At 34.2% G+C, this 20,677-nt stretch overlaps 3 protein-coding genes across 9 annotated transcripts; all 3 read left to right on the forward strand.

Annotated features, from left to right (window-relative positions):
• The first annotated feature begins 3,688 nt into the window (after window positions 1-3,688).
• LOC133680258 (uncharacterized) lies at window positions 3,689-9,392 on the forward strand. 3 transcript variants are annotated; one of them, XM_062103076.1, is made up of 5 exons: window positions 3,689-3,830; window positions 4,542-4,998; window positions 7,689-7,735; window positions 7,844-8,813; window positions 9,036-9,392. In XM_062103076.1, the coding sequence occupies exons 2-4, from the start codon at window positions 4,683-4,685 to the stop codon at window positions 8,789-8,791; spliced, it is 1,311 nt and encodes a 436-aa protein (XP_061959060.1). In that variant the 5' UTR covers window positions 3,689-3,830; window positions 4,542-4,682; the 3' UTR covers window positions 8,792-8,813; window positions 9,036-9,392. The 3 variants fall into 3 exon arrangements, with proteins under 3 accessions (XP_061959060.1, XP_061959062.1, XP_061959061.1); XM_062103078.1 differs by lacking the exon at window positions 3,689-3,830 and adding an exon at window positions 3,987-4,403; XM_062103077.1 differs by lacking the exon at window positions 3,689-3,830 and adding an exon at window positions 3,987-4,329.
• Window positions 9,393-9,522: 130 nt separating this feature from the next.
• On the forward strand, window positions 9,523-10,887 carry LOC133680259 (embryogenic cell protein 40-like). Its single transcript, XM_062103079.1, has 2 exons — window positions 9,523-10,216; window positions 10,474-10,887. Exons 1-2 carry the CDS (start codon window positions 9,887-9,889, stop codon window positions 10,696-10,698), a joined length of 555 nt encoding a protein of 184 aa, XP_061959063.1. The 5' UTR covers window positions 9,523-9,886; the 3' UTR covers window positions 10,699-10,887.
• A 4,044-nt stretch (window positions 10,888-14,931) lies between these two features.
• LOC133680091 (SUMO-activating enzyme subunit 2) lies at window positions 14,932-20,465 on the forward strand. 5 transcript variants are annotated; one of them, XM_062102912.1, is made up of 12 exons: window positions 14,932-15,160; window positions 15,282-15,371; window positions 16,526-16,609; window positions 16,708-16,926; window positions 17,374-17,475; window positions 17,794-18,243; window positions 18,339-18,568; window positions 18,777-18,791; window positions 18,885-18,981; window positions 19,072-19,254; window positions 19,344-19,441; window positions 19,749-20,465. In XM_062102912.1, the coding sequence occupies exons 1-12, from the start codon at window positions 15,128-15,130 to the stop codon at window positions 20,116-20,118; spliced, it is 1,971 nt and encodes a 656-aa protein (XP_061958896.1). In that variant the 5' UTR covers window positions 14,932-15,127; the 3' UTR covers window positions 20,119-20,465. The 5 variants fall into 5 exon arrangements, with proteins under 5 accessions (XP_061958896.1, XP_061958900.1, XP_061958899.1 ...); XM_062102916.1 differs by having other exon boundaries at window positions 17,794-17,859; XM_062102915.1 differs by having other exon boundaries at window positions 14,933-15,160; window positions 15,282-15,321.
• Window positions 20,466-20,677: the final 212 nt, after the last annotated feature.

A 20,677-nucleotide genomic window follows, 5' to 3' on the forward strand; every position in this document is an offset into this window, starting at 1 on the left:
ATTAATTAGATAATAATACTGTTTAGCTGGATAGAATACAAGTAATATCTAAAATAGTAAAATTTCCATGAGATTGTATATTATATTCATATACTGCACTCAATATTCACAGTTTTTGTCAAGCTTATTAGTGCTGCATCCATGATTTTATTTGATAAAAGGTAAGAAGCTGAGCATGTATATATATCAACAAAATTAATAACCAAGATTTATTCAGTATTAATACATAGCACATAATTTTATTTTTACCTCGTCCCTTTAAATTTACAGTCTCTTGTTATATTAAACTCGAATCCTGTTGCAAGAAAAAAAAATCATTTTCTAATATTCTGCTTAGAAATTAACTAATCAAGAAAAATACTTATTTTTTAGTACACAATATATATATATATATATATATATATATATATATATATATATATATGTCACAAGATAAAATGAGATATATAAATCCATATATTTCTTTTAGAAAAACGAATTTATATTTTACAAAAAACTATTAAAAAAATGACTCAAGGAACAATATTATAAATTGGAAAGGTAAGGAAAAAAATGTTGAAGCTGGCATCTAGGATTTACATGATGATATGCAAGAACATTATAATATCTGGAGGTTTAAAATTGTACGTGGCAAGGCTGAAGATGCCAGGGACACGTCATGTTTAAGAAAATATGTGTTACATTTGTAAATATAGTTCTTTTTATTATTACTTTATTGGGCTGGGCTTGTCAACGCTAAGTCTGGGCCTCCGTGCCTGTCTGGTCTAGTTTTTAACTTGATGCTATTTCGAGCCCATATCTATATCCCATAATACACCCTCTTGGGCTTTGGTTTGGAATTATTGGACTAGTAAATTCATACACGTCTCCGTCCTAAACTTGTCGGATAACTGGTAGGAATTATGGGGTTGGAGAATTTATATTGCATCTAAACTAGCATTTTTATATGAACTGTATATATATATATATGGATTTTTCGCATTTATAATATATGATAAAGATTGATTTTCATATAGTAAAATGGATGTCCAGATTAATATCAATGTATAGGGTTCATAAAAAGGAAATATAAGAGAACGGGTGGTGTTAGATATTGGTAATGCTGTGAGCTTTGGTCGTCATGCATGCCACCGGAATTTGCCCGGGGAGAAATCCCCCGTGAACATGATCGATCGATCTTCACCAGTCCATCGAAGTAATTAATGTTCCATGCTTTAATTTTTCCTAAAATAAAAGACTTGTTTATTTTTGTGTTTTAATTTTTTTTGAAAAAAAATAATCTATTTTTTGTTTCAAATTATTTTTTTAATTTTTTAAAATCATTTTGATATATTGATATCAAAAATAATATTTTTAAAAAAATTATTTTAATATATTTCTAAATGAAAAAATAATTTAAAAATCAATTATTACTATATTTATAAACACTCCAAATAGCTCATGATCACGGTACAAGTGAGTTGCAACCTAAACACTTTGGCAAAGGCGACTCACCTAATCCACCTTGATTTAGATTTTTAATATTAATTATGTGATTAATTTAGCGTCTCTAAGCACCACACTCCACCAGCTTGATAGAGACCTTGCCCAGAAGCTTGCTTTGCATGCCCAGGTTCTAAACCTAAGTGTTCGATAAAGTCGTTTCTATCCCTCTTGACTGGGCAAGTTGGACAAATTTGGAGGGTATATTTGGTATCCCATTAACAAGCTTGTCGCTAAAAGTCCACTCGTTCTTGACTCTGTGCTAATAATAAGCAAAACCACATTATCAACCACAGTGTATAGCAACCTTTTGCCATTTACGTGCACAGCTCAAAGTGTTAGACGGTTTGTTTGCTACGTACGTTTCACCCTCCTTCTCTAACCACCACTTGAAAATCATGGCCGCGCCACAAAATTTCTTATTAACTGACGTCACTAGCAGAGCAGAGACCAATGTGACGGAAGTATTTGAGAGTTTGTTTTCAAATATTTTTTTTTATCTAAGAGTGTTTATTTAAGAATTCGGTAGAGGTAAATGTTGATTTCTAAAAGTATTTTTAGTTTGGAAATATATTAAAATAAATTTTTGAATTTTATTTTTTATATCAGATTCAAAAATAAAAAATAAAAATTTTCAAAGATATAACTGGTTTACAGAATCTCAATCTCAACTTTAAAAATCCTGAGAAAATTAACTCAGGTGATCGAGGAATCCAAATTAAAGGCTAAAAGTTAATTTAATTTTGTGATTAAGTAAGGGGAAATGTAGAGGGAGGGGTGGCTTTTTTCAAGAATCTTTGTTGAGATTTTAACCCCACCATTTGTACTTTCTTCTTGCAGCGTCAAAAGAATCGAATGCGTACTGCGCACTTCGCGTACTGCAGAAGGCATCACCTGCTTAGCTCTCTATCTGCCGTCTATTCCTCCTTTTTCTACTAGGTGTGTTTAATTTTTCAAGAGCCAGGATAATTCATTTGTATTTTTTTTTATTTTATACAGATTAAGTATTTGTTTTTTAATTATATTTTTAATATATGTAATTTTATATAATATTTTTTTTTATTTTATTAAATAAATTTATTTGTATATCGATTTCTATTACCAATTAATTTCAATAAATAGATTTATCAAACATAACCAATTAAATGATTTTTTTTTATTTATCATGATTGTTTTTCTTTATATATATATATATATATTTGTTTGCTATTATTGTCTTTTTTTTTCAATATAATTCAAATAAAATCAGTTTATTTAATTGATTAGGACTATAACCTGAATTATTATATTTTTTTTAAAAATAAATACACTTACAACATTTAAATATTATATTAAAAAATAATATGGACTCGTGGAATAGTAGGTGCATCAATCCAAGTAATATTTTGGAATGCGGTTGAAATTTTTTAAAAAAACTTTTAAAAATATTTATTTTATTTAAAATTATTTTTATATTATTATATTGTAGTAATTTTTAAAAAATAAAAAATTATTTAATATATTTATAAACAAAAAGTCGTCACCCTACCCTAAACACCCCCGTGATATGTCATCTATTTACACTCTCTATTTACTGTAGCTTTTTTAATATGAATAAAGGCTCTTGATTTGATGGCGATGCCCATTCCTTTTATTATTTTATGACGATTTAGACTCAAATGTATACGTGGGATGTAATCTATTCTTATATATGCAATTAATATATATAAATTTACGAAGTTTTTTTATTTATTTATTATTATTACCACTCAGGTAATTGAAAATACCAATAATTGTTTTGAAGACCGTAGGTGTTGTCAATCATTCAAGTTATCGGTGTTGCTTTGAAGATAATTACATAGTAAGGAGTTTATCTTGACGTACAAAAATAATGATTTATTTAATGAAATTATTATTTTCTTGAGAAAAAAATAAATATTTTCATCCCTCTTTTCTCGAAAAAACCTTTTGATTTCAAATCTCATATTCTTAATAATAAATATTAAAAAAATATCGATCCAGTAGGATGTATAGTTCTCACCTGAGAAAAATAATTTTAATTTTGTAATTCAGGAAATATTAATTTCTTCGTTAAGTCCGGAAATATTTTACCCTTTGATTTTCATTTAAAATTTTACCGCGAACAAGATGAAAAATAATTATACTAACACCGTCAACCGTTAACAAATTCTAACGTCGTCAACATTGAACCCGTAAAAGACGCCACCCCCCTCCCCCCTCCTTGCAGGTAAAAGCACCAGCAGCCTCACTCTCTTCCTTTCATTTTCTCTTTCTAAAAACCGCTCCGCATCTCTCTTTCTAGAATCTATTTGTCGTTTTAAAACGCTGTCGTCTTTCCTCTGACCAAGGTAAGGATAGCCTCTCTCGATCAAGTCGGTTTCGGATTTTGAATTGTTCTTACAAATTTGACTACTCAGTACAGCTTTTTTTAAATTATAATTAATTTTTTGGTTTGTATTATTATTATTTGTGGATTTGGAGCGAGACTCCTTTGTTTACTAGTTAGTTAGGCGATCCAATTTCCGTGTTCTTTTTAATTTCTTTAATTATTTTTTTCGAAAATCAGCTAGTGTGAACTGAATTATTGGTAATTAGTTCATTATTGACTACTATTTTAAAAACTAAACTTGACTTGGAATTTTCTCAATTGCTGCCTCTAGAATTTTCAACACCCTTTGATTTTCTATTTGTTTTAGTAGTCTTTTATATAACTTTTTATTTTTGTGCGTGTTGAAATGATTTTGGCTATGCGTTTTTGGTGATGGAAATGGATTTGAAAGCGCGGGTGGCGAGTTGAAACCCAATTTTTAATCACTGGATATTACTTTTGTCACTTGGGTTCTTGAGGTGCAACAACTTTGCGGTTAAATTTAGCTTTAGATCATCAAAGTGTGCTCTCTGTGAAAGATTAGAGGAGTTTGGTTGTTATTGATCATTTTCTTTTGTTTTTTCAGTTATGCGCATGTGGCGTGTTGGATTTTGTGTTTTCAGAGAGCTAGATGTGAAATTACTAGTGATTAATATTGGTGCTCTATTTTTTTTGCCTGTTTTAATTGCAGAGGAAGAATTGGACCTGGGTTTTGCCCGTTAAGAGTGATGGTAGTGAAATTTGAGTTGCCGTTGTTTGGACGTTGGAGCACGTGATTGAAGATTTTGGGTTCGTGTTAGAATTTGGAGACACCTTTTGTTTGTGTTCGAGCATGGGAGGTGCTTGCTGTGTTGCTGCTAGAGATAAAAATATAGTAAGTGGACCAGGTGGTGACATCTTGCATAGAAATATTCGTTATTCACCATCTTGGAGCTTTAGATGGGATAATCGAGGGCGAGTAGCAGGGGAAGATACTTCGATAAGTTGGTTTTCTGGTGGAATTAGCAGGAATTATGGATCAGATATTAAACATGAATCAACCTATGCATCTGAGGATGGAAGCCCAACGGAGAGTTTCCAGAGACGTACATGGCAGAAATCCCCAACATCTGAAGGAACTGCTGCTCGTGTGAGGACTCCTACTTCAGGTAAACTTCTGGTACATGGGGTTCTTCACATTAATATTAGTTTGATCTATTTCACATGATCTTTCAGTTCATTCTGAAATTTCCCTCTCTATTTAGGATAGTGTTGCAATTAGCTTTATATTGCATATCGATGCATGGATTGCAAAGTAGAAGCAATGCCCTTGTGATTGATCATATTTACTATTTAGAAGAGATCGAACTATTTCAGTTTCTTATAGTTATAGATGACGTGGATGAAGAATTCATTTGATTTGGTGATGGAACCTTATTAGTTATTACAGTAAATGAGAAGCAAAACTCAAGATGAAATATACTCCAATATTACTGAAAACCAGTGGCAAGGAACAATAAATACCCAAAGCAGGACTCATGCAGTGCTCAGGGTTTTGGAAAATTATGCAAAGATTAGCAGTCACACGCTCTAAAATAAGCTCATTGCCTTATGATATTATGGAAATGAGATTCCGAGACAATCATACCCTTCAACTTTTCTGTATGAAGTGTAATCTCAGGTTTTGATCTTGCAACCTCTTGGTTGCAAACTCAATACTGAAGACACCTTGATTAATTTAGCAATAATGGTAAAATTTACAGATGTATACGAGGGTCTTCTCTATATGCTAATTTCTGACAATATGATCCAGCATCACATGCTCACCCTGCACTCGGGAAAGAATTTCCATGTTAGAGAAACCTGTTTCTGACTGGTTTGACATTCAGGTTGCAAAGGCTAAACATTGTGGTTTCAAGAGAGAGAGTCTGCACGTGATAATCTTATCGCGGCTCTAGAGTAGAAATTTAAGATGTAAAGGGCAGAGAGTCCTTACATGCTAGAAAGTTTTTGTTTGACATTTTGGAGGTTGCATATATAAAATGAATGTCTGCCATGAGATAGAGTGATACTATCATGCAACAAATAAAAAATAAAAATAGAAGGCTTCAAATAGTACGAGTGCGAAGCTAAAAAGAGAGAACGGAGTAATGGGAATATAGTTTCTGTCTGCAACTCTTGAATAATCGCATAATTGAAAGCCACCGGGTCCTAATTCTGTTAAAAAAAACCTTGAAATGATCATGTGATTTAGTTTCATGATTAATTAACAAGATCAATCGCTGTGTGAGACTAATAGGACCCTCACTTTTTGGTCTTCTTTAATAAATCCGCTAGAGTGTCTTTAGCTCTGTACAACATTTTAAGGTAGCAAGTTCTGCACATATCCTTTTCTCATAATTCAACCATTTCGATGATGCTTGTCAATTGAACTGTGAATGATTATTTTGCTAGAGATTATAAAGCAATATTATCAGATCCTATGGCTAGAATTTGAACGTGTTTTCTTTGCTTTTTTACCCCATCTTTTCCCTTGATAAGTAGTATATGAGCGAGTATTCCTCCGCCAGTAATAGAGCTTGTGTGTTAGTGATGATGGTTAGACAATAGTGATTGTGATGATGACGGTGGTGAATAAGATGTCTTTCTCATTACACATTCAATTTGCAGCATGTTTTTCATGATTTTAGATATTAATCTGCAATTACTGCACTGTGAAGGTAGAGGTTATTTTCTTCATTTTGTGCATAAGAAAGGTTTAGACGCCGCGGGGGAATTGTGAAGTGCACTTTCCTATCTAGAAACTTTTCAGATGAGTTTTGCAGAATTATGCATCCTGTCTTCAATCATGTTTTCAACCCATTTTTCAAAAAGAAATCCTAAATTTCATATTTGTGGTTTTTATGTTGATATTCTTTGTGGTGTATTATGAATTTTTTCTTCTGTCTTAAGCCAAGTTGTTGCTCTGAATGTGTACTCTCTTTTTCGTTGGTAGGCATGCTTCATGGTTGAAGATGGGCTTTCTTCAACCAGGTTTGCAGAAAATATTTACATAAATAGACTGTCTACTTACAGGCTTGTTTGTTCTCTGTCTATGGTTAAATTGATCTCATATCTCATAAAGGGTGTATGATACCATGGGATGCTTAGCTCAAAAGGGAAATGTTGAATGCATATCTGAGAAAAACAGTTCTTTTGCTATTATTGCATATCACCACAGGAGTTTTACATTGTCATGGAGTGACCTTGAGTATCTGCTTAAAGAACAAATTTGCAATCCTTCACAAACTACTTTTTCTGTGCTATTTCTTGTCCTGACCTTTCTTCTTCATTCTTACCCTTTCTTTATCCATTTTTATCTGTTTGTTTTCTTGTTTTTTCTACAAGAAGCCATGTTCTATATCCTCACAGTACGGGGACTTTCTTTTTTCTGCTTCTTATGTCTCTTTAAATATCTTCTGTAAGATGTAGCCCGGAATAATGACTAATCTTTTTAAATGGAGAATAATGGCTGTAATCACGACTAGAGCTTGATTTGTTGTTTCTATACATTTCTATGGACAACTTGAATCATCCACATACTGCATGGTTCCTGCTTGTTCTTTTTTTGGCAATTTGTACTCCTAGTTTCAAGTATGATACGGGAATGAAACATAAGATACAGTTCGTCCTTACATTAAGATTCTTACTAACTGAAAATTTGATAAAATCCTCCTAATTAATCTATTCACGATGTGGGTTTTTGACCTCTCATGAGCTCACATGTACCGCCTCCTAATAAATCCATTCATTGTGCGGGTTTTGACCTCACATGAGCTGACATGCACTGCATCTGAGATCATTTGCACTCTTATTGCAGATCAATCCATCTCGAGGAATATCTCAATGGACACAAGTTTGGAACAGGTAGAGTTTTTCTTTTCATGGAAGGAACATCCACGTTTGCTCGCTCTATGATTGACTTCATCTGTTCTCCTTCATATGACTTTCTTGCCAAATCTGTTCATTTTACAGGTGGAGGAGTCAACAGAATCCACTGCAGTTCTGAAACTATCTCCTGCAAAATCCTCTCTTTCATTGCCCTCATCTTCATCCTTGTCAACATCTCCACTTCCATCCCAAGGTCACTTACATCCTGCCAGCTCAACACCAAGGTGGCTCCAGCATTCTTCTAGACATCAACTAACAAAGCCAGTATCTGATGCGCTAATCCCTGGATTGAAGTCATCAAAGAGCATCCCAGTTTCTGATGAGAGGCCTCCTACTCCTTCATGGAGCAATGAATCAACTCGGGGATGCCATGGCGAGTCTTCAGATGGTTGGTCTATGCATGCATTTTCTGAGCTCACGGCCACTTCCAATAGAGAAAGGTGGTCTTTTGACGAGTGCTTGGGCTTTAATCATAAGAAGACAAGATCCAGCGGTCGAAACTCATCTTTTCCTTCGGCTGATCTTCAAACATGTGGGATCTGCTTGAAGCTATTGACTGAAAAATCTTTGTGGAGCAGCCAGAAGCTTATTGCTAGTAATGAGCTCTCCGTTGTTGCTGTCTTAAGTTGTGGTCATGCTTATCATGCTGAGTGTTTGGAAGCTTTGACACCTGAAATTGATAAGTATGATCCTGCATGCCCATTTTGTACCTTGGGAGAGAAGCAGGCCTTTCAGCTGTCTCAAAAAGCTTTAAAAACAGAAACGGATTTGAAGGCTAGAAACAAGAAACTGAGGAGCAGAGTAGTTGATAGTGATCTTGATGGTGATTCCATCATATTTGATCGCTTAAAAGGTGGTGGACAAGAAGGAAAGGGTCCCGAGATGGGCTCAAGTGCCAGCATGAAAAGCTCCTTGGCGAAGCCTTTCTTGAGGAGACATTTTTCATTTGGATCCAAAGGGAGTAGATCCTCCACGGAGACTCACTCAACTAGAAAGAAAGGGTTCTTCTGGACAAAATCTTTGAGGGGATGAGGTTCTTCTCAGCTGTGAAGTGGTGAGTACTTCCATCTCATGTATATATTGCTTTTGTTCATACAAATCACTCAAAATTGTCATTGCAAGAACCTTGTTTCGTCCGAACTTTAGTGCTTGAAAGCATGATGTGTTTAGCTAGATGTATTTGTGAATATATAGATTGAATGGAAACTTTCTAAAATAAGCAAAAGCTGCTTTTTTTTATATGGGTACAATAACATCAATGCTTGAAACTCAACAGGACTTCAACTTTCATGGGTGTACAGATTTCAGTGCTGACCTTCTCTGCGTTGTCAAGAAAAAAAAAAAAAGGATTGTGGGGGCCGCGGGACATCTTCCTTAAAGAATTCGGTTTGGAACTGCTCCATCAGCGGACACATTTTTTAAACTGTCTCCCAGGATTACCTTGTGGAGTTATACTGTAAAGACGTGAAGGAATTTATAGAAGTCTTATAAATCATGAAAAGATTAGTGATTGTATTGGTATTTTGTACAGATTAATTTGTTTCTTGCTTGGAACACAGCTCATGAATTGATTCAAATTATTGATTTATGTATGGACCCATACATGAATAAGTCAACATCATTCCTTGTGGGATTTGGTACTGTGTTGTGGTCTTCTCATTAGATGATGAAAGTATGCGACTTGTCTTCTGGTTTCTGTTTTAGAATGCTTCAAATGTCCTTGAAGATTAATTAAGAGTGATGATATTTATTTTGAAGTATCCATTCATGTTTTTCAAATTATAAGAATTTACCTGAATGATACCACTTATCGATGGATATTATTCGGGATATTTCGGAACGTATTCATGATCAACATGAAAGATCATGTCAATCCTGAAACCTTTAAACCCAGATGAGTGACACGTCTCCTGTCTTGGCTACCGTGGCAAAAACCCTTCATGTCTGTTCTGCAACAGCACCAGGTGTAGAAAGCTGGTTACATGCATGAACCATGTCTGTTCTCCACCGCCATTTTTTTTTCCTTTTATTCGGCCAGCCTAGCTAGCTTAAACTCTATCCTTCACTATCGATATCGAATCTTATCTTACTGTTGCTGTTTTTTAACTTCCTGTTTTTTGGTTAGAAATGATAGCTGCGACAATAGTGGATGAGCTGGGTAATCCAATTCAACTCACAGATGAACATGGCAACCCAGTTAAATTAACAGATGAACATGGCAACCCCGTGCACATCGCTGGCGTAGCCACCACCAAACAACCTCCAACGCTTGGCGATATAATAAGTACTGATACGGTGCCTGGTACCGGACATTTGTCTAGTACTGCCAGGAGTGAAGATGCAATGAAGGGTGGCATTCGGGAGACGGCCGGTCATCATGGCGAGGTTGCTGGTGATCAGGGGGGACATAAGAAAGAGGAGCATGACGAGACTTCATCTACTTCAAGCTCTGGCTCGGTGAGATATATATTCGGTTAAAATTAACTATGTAATTAGGACACTTACGGAATACTGATTATTACACATTGATCACCAGTCAATCAATCCTTATTTTGAATGAATCGAGATTTTTAAAAAATTTATTATGGAAAGCTCATGGGATGTAGTGATGATGAGGTGTGAACAATGGCAGATTCTTTAAAAAACGTTGTAAAGCTAACGTCTTTTGTGTACGCAAAGGATTTTTTATCGTTAACCGTCTCCTGACATTGCAGTCTGAGGACGATGGGCAAGGAGGGAGAAGGAAGAAGAAGAAGGGACTGAAGCAGAAAATAAAGGAGAAATTAACTGGCGGGAAGCACAAGGAAGAGCATGGACATACTGTTGACGTGCACACCACTACCACAGGTCCGGCTGGAGAACAGTACCAGGAACAGGAGAAGAAAAGTGTGATCGAAAAAATCAAGGGAAAATTGCCTGGCCACCATAGCCATCATTAAAGCAGCCTGCATGTTAGGATGGTCCAGTGTTTTATGGTGTTAATTTGTTGTTTGTGTGGAGGACAGGGATGGTTGAACTGTGTGGATTAGCTGGTGTGGTTATGAGCTATGTAATAATTTGCGTAGGCTACATGTGTATTAAGCATGTAATCATGCTTTAGGTTGCATAATAACAGTGTTGAAATCCCAGTTTGTCCAAGAAAAATCTCAGATTTTCGTATAGACTAGCATGCAAAATATAAGAAAACTACAACTTTATCCGTTGCCCGCTGCAGGACGCGACCAATTAGCCAGTCTGGACTGGTAGGGTCTTTCCTGGGACCTTTGTTCTTATAGGAATGGGCTTGGTCCCTTTTAAATTGAACCAATTTATACTTCTGTTTCTTAGGGTACGAAAGGCCCAGGAACACAGAATTACGTAGTACACAACATGGGGATAGATTGCTACATACAATCTGCCCAAAGTAGGGTCCAAAGTCCCGCAAGAGCTAATTGAAACTGGATCGATCCTTGATCCATGTCTGCCCCTGTTTTGGCTAGCCTTTGCTCGCTCACCGTTTTCCGGTGCATATTATCATGAAAATAGCCGGTATCCTCCTCCTCCTCCTCCTCCTCCTCCTGACACGAGTTTGTTGGCAGCATTCTCCTAAAGGGGATTCTCCTTGTCTGCTATCCACTTAGGTGATTCGCAGTCTAATACTTCTCCATGTTCTAGTAATTTATAATCTAAAAAAAAAATACAGATAGAATATATGTAAAAGTGACTGATGATAGTATGAAGAGCTAGAATGTTCCGTATTCATTAAAATAAAGACTCGTTTCACGAGGCTCACTTCTGACTTGTGCGATCTTTTATTTAATACGTGTTTTTTAAGAATACTTTTAATTTTTTAAAAAAAATAATATGGAATTGATATTTTCAATATTATGTATAGTAAAAATAAAAATAAAAAATAAATATTTTAATATATTTTTAAATAAAAAAATTATTTTAAAAAAATATCATATAATACAACCCCAAACACACACTACGAGAATGTTTAGAAGTGTGGTTACAATTACTTTTCAGAATATTAAAATATTATTTTTTTATTTTTTAAAAATTATTTTTAATATCAATAAATTAAAATAATCTAAACATGTTAAAAAAAATATTAATTTCAAAAATAAATTTAAAACATAAAAATAAAAAGGATATGTCTACACTTGCCTTTGTGGATAAAAACCTTTTATCTGGCTCCATCAACGCGGATACGTGTGGAACTCCATTTCCGTGGGGAACTCCCTCGACTCCATACATTCTTACCAGCATTTTGAATTGTTAATACTTGGCATTAAATTTTGAATGATACTGACATGACCTTTTCTTTACAAGTGAGCTAACATAACGACGTTAAAACATGATCATATTATAATATAATGTTAGTTTAATATATCTATAGTTGGGTTATACATGTTGTTATTATTATATTTATATAAGTATATATTTATTATTAATAAAAATTTAATTTATATTTAATATTAATATAATATTAAATTGATAAATCTAATATTTGATTTATAAATTTAGAGTAAAGATAAAATTCATGATATAAAAATACTATGTAGAGAAAAATAAAAAGTTATTATAGTTATGAGATTTTTACTGTATTAGAGTGTTTTTCATAAAAAAAATTTGGTTGATACTCATTTAAATACTATACATTCATTAGAGTCGTAAAGACTAGTACATATTATGTTATTTTCTTTATAAAATAAAACAGTTGTTCTCATAAGTTGAGGTACAAGGGATATCCAGAATTAAAATGCAGATGCTTGTTATAAAACATGTTCACTGAACTGAACCGCATGAGAATTTCATATGAAGATATCACTCGTGTCTATAAAAAGGTCTACGTGACGGTTGTGTAGGTGAACTTTAGATATGGGACCACGAAGTTATCTTTATACATTAAGTGTTATATTTTGATCATGTTACATGTTATTCTGATAAAAATAACAAATTAACAGGCATTGGATATAAGATAAATTATAAGAAGATATATGAGTGATCAAGAGAGGGTTCATCATCTTAGATAAATTCGAAAAAATATTTCACATGTTCTTAAATAGTATTAATTGTTAAATCCTTGCGTGAGGTGGAACGAGATTTGAAAAGAGTTTCAGATCTTATTTAAATGATCAATGACTATAATACTGCGAACATATGTGACTTAACATGACATACACACTTCATGCTAAAATATCTAAATTAAAACATTATTGATGAAAGGATAATAATTACATGGAGAAACCGGTTATTAAAAGATTAAATCAAACCACTTATAACTTTCATAATATTTGGGTGATTATGACATATTGCTAGACGGTGCACTTGATTTTCAAATATAAATTAATCAATTATTAAATTGATAATAAATAAAATTGTTTGGTTGATATAATTCTATTTGTTTACAATTATAATTTATATCCGGACCAACATAATAAGAACCTAATGGGTCGCACACGTTAAGAACCATTAGTCAAAAATTAAACTGAGATAATTAATTAAGTGTGACTTTATTAAAAATAATTTTACAAGTTAAGCATTATAATGTATTTAATTAAGAGATTATAATTCTAATCATAAAATAATAAAGCAGGGAATTGATTGATTAAATTTCTAAAATTATCTTTAAATAACATATAGATATTATTTAAGGGACAAATATATATATTTCTATTTATAGGGTTTTTATGATTCCTTGTGGATATAAAATCATGCCTCTTGTATTTTAAAAAGTTGTTTGTTGGATAAAAAAAAAACTATATAAGTTGCAAAATAAAGAGCTCGCACTCCAGGTATAACAATTCCTCTATCATAAATAGAAATTTAGAAGTTTATCACTGGTAGCTCATGTGAATTACTGATAAACAACTTGTGGTTTACAACAATCTAATATTTAAAAAATTATTCAAAGCTGAAAAATATCATATATTCAGGTAACAAATCCCTAAATAATTTTAAATTCATCTATTAAAATCTTAGGAATTTTCAAATATTATTTTAAATTTATTGTTTCCGCAAGTATATTAAGAAGCAATATATAAACCACTTATGGTCTATCTTTCTCGATTAATGATGCAGTCATTAATCAACATGAGCGATTATCTGGTATAATTGCTCACGAAACAGGCTACAAAATTCTTTATCGTCCCGGTCGTTTCTTCCATGCAAATTAATGAGCGTCGAATTCCCTAAAAAGTCTGATTCCAATTAAAAACCTTCAATTCTTTTCTCACAGCACGTGCATTTATTATTTCTTTAATCCTAACAAATATAATGTACTCTTCCCTTAACAATTACTTTATTTTCTTTTTAGAATGCACCGAGTAATTACGTCATCATTGAAAAGGACAAAAATGATTGAAATAATGCATGCATACGAGCGGCCGAACGAAGGGCTATGTTCGGGGCTGGAGTCATGGCCATGTCTGGTTTACAACTACCTCGAAAAAAAACAAATGAAAAAAAAAAAAAAAACCGCAGAAAGTCAAAACTAAGACCATGCTTGGTTGCATACTCCATCCCTGCTCCGAAAGTTGAAAGTTTGACTTGTTGACGCCGCTAAGAGGGTGTTTTCAGGGTGTTTGCGCTGCGGTTTTGATTTTTTATTTTATTTTAATATACTATGTTAAAAATATTATTTTAAAAATAAAAAATATTAAAAAAAGTTGGAATGTGACAGAGGCAAGGTTTTTGCATAAGGAAAAAAAAAAAAAACTAGTTTTTACCATAGTTAGTTAGGTTGTGTCCAATCTTAACCTCAAGTACAGTTACCTTTCTAAACATACTGGACGCTATCATTAGACATTATTTTCCATATATTATTACAGTATAAAAATATAATTATTTAATTTCAAATTCAAATTAATAAACTAGCATTCAACTAACCATGCACATGCACATATCACAGACAAAATCCGAAAGGATTTTTGCATACCGTAATACTGAGATCAAAATTTTTATATTTTTTTAACGATAAGATCAAAATTAAATCTGATTTTCCACCAACTCTTAGTAAGATACTATTTTTTATATGAATCCGGTGCATGGAAAATACCACAAAGCTTCAATGGCTGGATCGCCAACTAGGAGGATCACTAGTTAAGGCGTGACTTTTGGTCATTAAATAGTCGCTCTCATCCGGAGCCGCCCCTTTACACGCACACTAGCCCATTGAATTAAATTAAACAATCCAAGATCCTCTCCACTTGCCCTCACGTCTCGTGTTCGATTCCCCCCCCACGCTCTCTCTCTCATCACTTTCTATCTGTAGCTAGTTGCTTAACATCACTAATCCATAAATACTACTTAACACTAACAAAAACATTTCGACTTCTTTTTAACACTGTTTCTTTGTCTCGTCCTTCTTCAAAGACCCAAATAATGGCTTCTCTTCAACACTCACAAGCGATAAAGGTAATTAAAACTGTCTAATTCTTTCAAACCCGCTTTTAATTTTTGCTTGCTGTTAATGGGTTCTCTTTGTTTTAGTCAATTGAAATGTAGTTTTTAAGGGTTTTGTGTTTTTTCTTTTTAGGGTGCGAAAGTGCTTATGGTTGGAGCAGGTGGGATTGGTTGTGAGTTACTTAAGACTCTTGCTCTTTCTGGCTTTCAAGATATTCATATTGTGAGTATATCTTTATTTTTGTTCTTTTTAAATTTTTGCGGGGAGTTTCTTAGGGATCAGTTTTGGTTGTTTTTCAAGCCAGGTTCTAGTTTTCTAGGGTTTGAATGGACTAAGTACCTGTTACTAGTCTTCATTTTTGTGTTTTGGGGTTATGATATGATTTTATTTTTGTCAATTGGAGTTCCTTTTTGAAGGGTTTAGAGCGCGGTTAGGGTTTGACAAAAAGGGTTTTTTTTTTTTTTTTTGAATTTCAGTGTGTATCTGTTTGAACTTGTATTGATTTAAAAAATCTAGGAGGGAATCAACTTGTGGAATTATTTATTATTCCGAAACATATGAAAATACACATGCCTGAATACGAATCATTACTGGTTAAGAAAGTAGTGGTTTTTATGTCATGAGACTGAGAATTTTATTGACCTGGTTAATTATAAGGTTGCAAATGCTTTCCAAGTAATGAGTAGTTGGTGGTAATAGAATGCAGCAGCTGTGATAAGAGTGAACATAGCATTGATGGATATAAATGAAGCGGTGGTTGCAGTAGTTGTCTGGGCTTTGGAAGTGAAGGGTTTGGCTCAATGGTTGCAAGGTGTTTTTCATGTGCGAGATGGTGGAGATGATAAGGAATGTAGGTACAAGGTGTTGGGATTGTTTTTATGTTTGGTGTTCTTTGTTCTTAGGAGCGAAACATGGTGGTGACTGGGTGCTTATGGTGAAAGGTTGTCTAAGGAGGTGGTGATGGTATGAACTAAAGGCTGCCCTTGTGAAGCTGTAGTGGTGGTTGGTGAGATAAGGGGCACCCAAGAAGATATGCTGCCCTTATTTGTTAGGTATGTCATGATCATCAACAAGCTAGCTTTTGTAATGGGAAACTGCTGAAAAGCAAGGGGATGGGTTGCCCTACCAGGAAGTTGCAACTTTAGCTGAAACTTGCATACTGGGTTTTTTGGCTAGGCATTTATTGTTTCACAAAATGGTTAAAAAATCTTAATCAAATTAATGGCGTACCAAATTAAGGAGATAGTGTAGTTTGAGGCAAAGAGATATGTTGGATTTGAACTTTCATTTTATTGGGCATTTGCATAGAGAGTCCATGTTAAGGCCCTCATCTTTATGCAGCACTCCTTTATACATTTGCTTGCATTTGTCTGCAGATTGACATGGACACCATAGAAGTAAGCAACCTTAATAGACAATTTCTGTTCCGTCAATCACATGTTGGACAGTCTAAAGCAAAGGCAAGTGTTTTTATGAACGTTTTTTCATTGTTATTGAATTACTTGGGTAATGATCAATTTCATGTCTCTATCTTATTTCACACCAATGTTTCAACCAGGTCGCTCGTGATGCCGTGTTAAGATTTAGGCCTCACATAAGCATTACCCCTTACCATGCCAATGTGAAGGATTCTAACTTCAATGTCGACTTCTTCAAGCAATTTAATGTTGTTCTGAATGGACTTGATAACTTGGATGCAAGGCGACATGTGAACCGCCTTTGCTTGGCTGCTGAAGTTCCTTTGGTTGAAAGTGGAACTACTGGGTTCCTAGGACAGGTAATACCTTGTTGTGTATAATTGCTCCTTCCAAGATCTAAAGGAATGGAAAAGTCTGTTTTGTCAATAGTTTGTTTTCATTCGTTGCTGGTTTGAAAATGAACTGTATGGATTATTTGTTGTTGCTGGTTTGAAAATGAACTGTATGGATTATTTGTTGTTTACGCATATTTTGTCCTTTAAAGTCTGATGATTAACAACTTGAATTTTCCACCAGTTTTTGGGCCTCATTGTTTTTTTAAATGAATGAACAGTTATTTTGGCAACTGAAAATATTGATCTACTTGTGTTGATTTATTTCATGTTTTTAAATTGCATATTTTGTATCTCTCTCATTCTCTCTGCCTGCTAGTTGTCTCTGTCTGGAAGTTGACATTCCTATACTGTTTGTTTGAATGTTTTTGAGAAACATCATGTTTTTTTCTCTCCATAATTTCTTGGTGGCAGGTTACAGTGCATGTGAAGGGAAAAACAGAGTGCTATGAGTGTCAGCCTAAACCTGCCCCAAAGACATATCCTGTCTGCACAATTACTAGTACTCCATCAAAGGTGAATGATTAATGTTTTTTTTTTGTGTGGTTTTTATTAGCAAACTTGATTTCACTTCTTCTTGGGGATGAGGTGTTCTTTCTTGTTTGTGAAGATCAGTGTTTTTGTTAATAGATGGAATTTCTTGGTCAGCAATATTTTATTTGAATTAAAACTTTACTCTGCCAGAAATTAGGTTGTTGCTTGGTCAGAAAATCATTAATAACGATAACCATGATGGCTCTTGATGTAATAATCAAGATGGAACTTCTGTGTTTTTGATTTTCAATTTCATTGTTTGAAACTGCAGTTTGTTCACTCTGTTGTTTGAAACTGCAGTTTGTTCACTGTATTGTTTGGGCGAAGGAACTGCTTTTTGCAAAATTATTTGGAGACAAGAACCAGGTAAATGATTTAAATGTGCGCTCTAATGATGCTTGTAGCTCATCTGAAAACACAAACGATGTTTTTGAATGGAGAGATGATGAAGACTTCGAGCAATATGGAAGAAGAATATATGATCATGTTTTCGGCTATAACATTGAACTAGCTTTGTCTGATGAAGAGACATGGAAAAAACGCAGTAAGCCAAGGCCCATATATATTAGGGATGTCCTGCCTGACAAAATGACCCAACAGAATGGAAATGTTGATAAAACTGATGATCTTTCTTCAGCATCTGCCATGGCATCTTTAGGCCTAAAGAATCCACAGGATATATGGTCCCTAGTGGAAAATACAAGAGTTTTTCTCGAGGCTTTGAAGCTATTTTTTACAAACAGAAAAAAGGTTTGTTGATCTCTTGTTTTTGAAGAAGCGATTGATGAAATCCTTCGACTTTTGGATCATCTTCTTTTTATTCTTTTTTTTTTTTACCTTGGCAGGAGATTGGGAACCTGAGTTTTGACAAAGATGATCAGTTAGCTGTGGAATTTGTTACTGCAGCTGCAAATATTCGGGCTGCTTCATTTAACATTCCTTCACACAGCCTTTTTGAAGCTAAAGGTATTGCTGGGAATATTGTACATGCTGTTGCAACAACAAATGCTATTGTAGCTGGTTTAATTGTCATTGAAGCAATCAAGGTGTTGAAAAAGGATACTGACTGTTACAGGTGTGGCTCAATTTTCTCTAAGGTTTTTTCTAGTATCTGAATACTTGATTTGGGAGCTTTGCTTTTTATTAATGGTTGAAAGATCAGTTTGAGGCTGACCCTTTTCTTGTTTCCAGATTAATGAGGTTAAGGAAAAGTTTAAGGCTGACCATCACATGTTTTTTTGTCTTGAATAAACTTTGTTTTCTTTATGTTCCTTGTTTTTCAGAGAAAAGCTAATGAGGTATTATTTCTGAAAATAAGGACATGACTCTGAAATGTTAATAGTTATGGTGTCAGAGCTGGTTTGTTCTAATCATATGAAACATCTATGCAGGATGACATATTGTCTCGAACATCCATCTAAAAAAATGCTTCTTATGCCAGTGGAACCCTTTGAGCCAAACAAGTCCTGCTTTGTTTGTTCTTCCCAGGTATATCTAATTTTCTTTTCTTCATTGGATTGCCCTTGCGTGTTTTTCCAAGCCACGAATGCATTCTGCTCACATTTTGGTGGGGAACAGACACCTCTGTCACTGGAGATTAATACTCATCGTTCAAAGTTGCGGGATTTTGTTGAAAAGATAGTAAAAGCCAAGCTTGGTATGAACTCCCCCCTGATTATGTGTGGCTTAGCCCTTCTTTATGAGGTTGGTGATGATCTTGAAGAAGACATGATAGCAAATTATACAGCAAACCTTGAAAAGGTATTCCTTGCTTTGTTTCTGGAAATGGTATGGCTTAAGTTCAAATTAATATGGTTTTCTATATCAATTTTTCCCCTCTTTTCCATTAGGTACTATCTGAGCTTCCTTCTCCAGTCACTGGTGGGAAAATGCTCACAGTAGAGGATCTTCAACAGGAGTTCACATGCAATATCTATATTAAGCATAGGTTTGTCTTTACTTTAATGATGCTGTTCTTTGAACCATTTTGAGTTCGTACCAGGAGATTTTTTTTTTATCCAATGATTCTTCCTCCCCCTCCTCCTCCGCCTCTTGTTTTTTTTTGCAAAGATTAGTCTCAGTTTAGTTTAATGGTAGTAAACACAATACTTCCTGGAATCTCAGTTTAATTAGATAATTGATGGATATTTGGTTTTCCTTTTGATTTGAGTGTCAATGGGTAACTCTATGATGTGCTCAAATGCTCTGATATTGGATGGGCTGCTTAATATTTGCCATATTCTTGAATCTCACAGAGAAGAATTTGATGAGGAGAAAGAACCTGATGGAATGGTTCTTTCAGGATGGACACAAGCTCCTCCTGAGAAGAAGGATGATAAAACATCTATTGGAAATGGTGCAAGTACATCAAAATCATTGCCAACAGAGCCTATGGATGCCCAGAAAGATATTGAGGAGAAAGAAATTTCAGATGGGACTGCTAGTCCAGGAAAGAAGAGAAAACTGCCTGAGTTTTCTGAGGGCTGCACTCTGGATCAGTCAAATGAGGCTGATGAAACTAGGAATGACAAGAAAATCCAAAAGCTTGATGATGACGATGATGATGACCTTGTCATGCTTGATCATTGGGGTAAGGACACAAGCAAGAAGCAAAGATTGCAGTAGTTTTTAGCTGTTACTCCAACTTGATTGAGTAGGGCTTCTTACATCCTAATTGTGTATCAGTAGGGAGAAATGGTGATTCTTTTGGTGCTCATAGTTGTTATTACTAGGTTGCGATCTATTAGTATTTTGCTCGAGTACATGCTATTAATTGTTATTCTCCATTTCCCTTTTCTGGTTTATGTCTCTAGCTACAATGTGCATTCTCATAGCTAGGTTAACAGAGTGGAATTTGTAACAAGCAAGTACCAGAATTCGTTGAAAATAGACATGTGAAATCTGCAAGATTTTTGTTTCAGTATGTTGGATTCAACTTTGAGGAATGGAAGTTTGGGACAGAATTCTTCAAATTGCCTTATTTTCTGTTTGTGCTTGTTTGGATGATTGTAGATTGTTAATGCAGGTTGCTTTGCTAGCGTTCTAACAGTTGAGGGCTTCAAGCAAGATTCAAAATTGCATTAAAATGATCAGCGATATTAATGTCTCACTTTTAATTGATGGCATGCACTTCATTATGTTTTTGATTTTTTTTTTATATATTTTTAGATTGTTTTGATTTGAT

This window comes from Populus nigra, chromosome 19 (assembly GCF_951802175.1).
Source record: "Populus nigra chromosome 19, ddPopNigr1.1, whole genome shotgun sequence".
NCBI lineage: Eukaryota > Viridiplantae > Streptophyta > Magnoliopsida > Malpighiales > Salicaceae > Populus > Populus nigra.

What these genes read in the sequence shown, in the direction of transcription:
- LOC133680258 (XM_062103076.1), top strand. Translation starts at nt 4,683, where the DNA reads ATGGGAGGTGCTTGCTGTGTTGCTGCTAGAGATAAAAATATAGTAAGT. An exon ending in TGTGAGGACTCCTACTTCAG is followed by an intron (nt 4,999 to 7,688) that starts GTAAACTTCTGG and finishes CTCTTATTGCAG; the next exon opens with ATCAATCCATCTCGAGGAAT. An exon ending in TGGACACAAGTTTGGAACAG is followed by an intron (nt 7,736 to 7,843) that starts GTAGAGTTTTTC and finishes TTCATTTTACAG; the next exon opens with GTGGAGGAGTCAACAGAATC.
- LOC133680259 (XM_062103079.1), top strand. Translation starts at nt 9,887, where the DNA reads ATGATAGCTGCGACAATAGTGGATGAGCTGGGTAATCCAATTCAACTC. An exon ending in CTACTTCAAGCTCTGGCTCG is followed by an intron (nt 10,217 to 10,473) that starts GTGAGATATATA and finishes CTGACATTGCAG; the next exon opens with TCTGAGGACGATGGGCAAGG.
- LOC133680091 (XM_062102912.1), top strand. Translation starts at nt 15,128, where the DNA reads ATGGCTTCTCTTCAACACTCACAAGCGATAAAG. An exon ending in GCTTTCAAGATATTCATATT is followed by an intron (nt 15,372 to 16,525) that starts GTGAGTATATCT and finishes ATTTGTCTGCAG; the next exon opens with ATTGACATGGACACCATAGA. An exon ending in TTTTTACAAACAGAAAAAAG is followed by an intron (nt 18,244 to 18,338) that starts GTTTGTTGATCT and finishes TTACCTTGGCAG; the next exon opens with GAGATTGGGAACCTGAGTTT.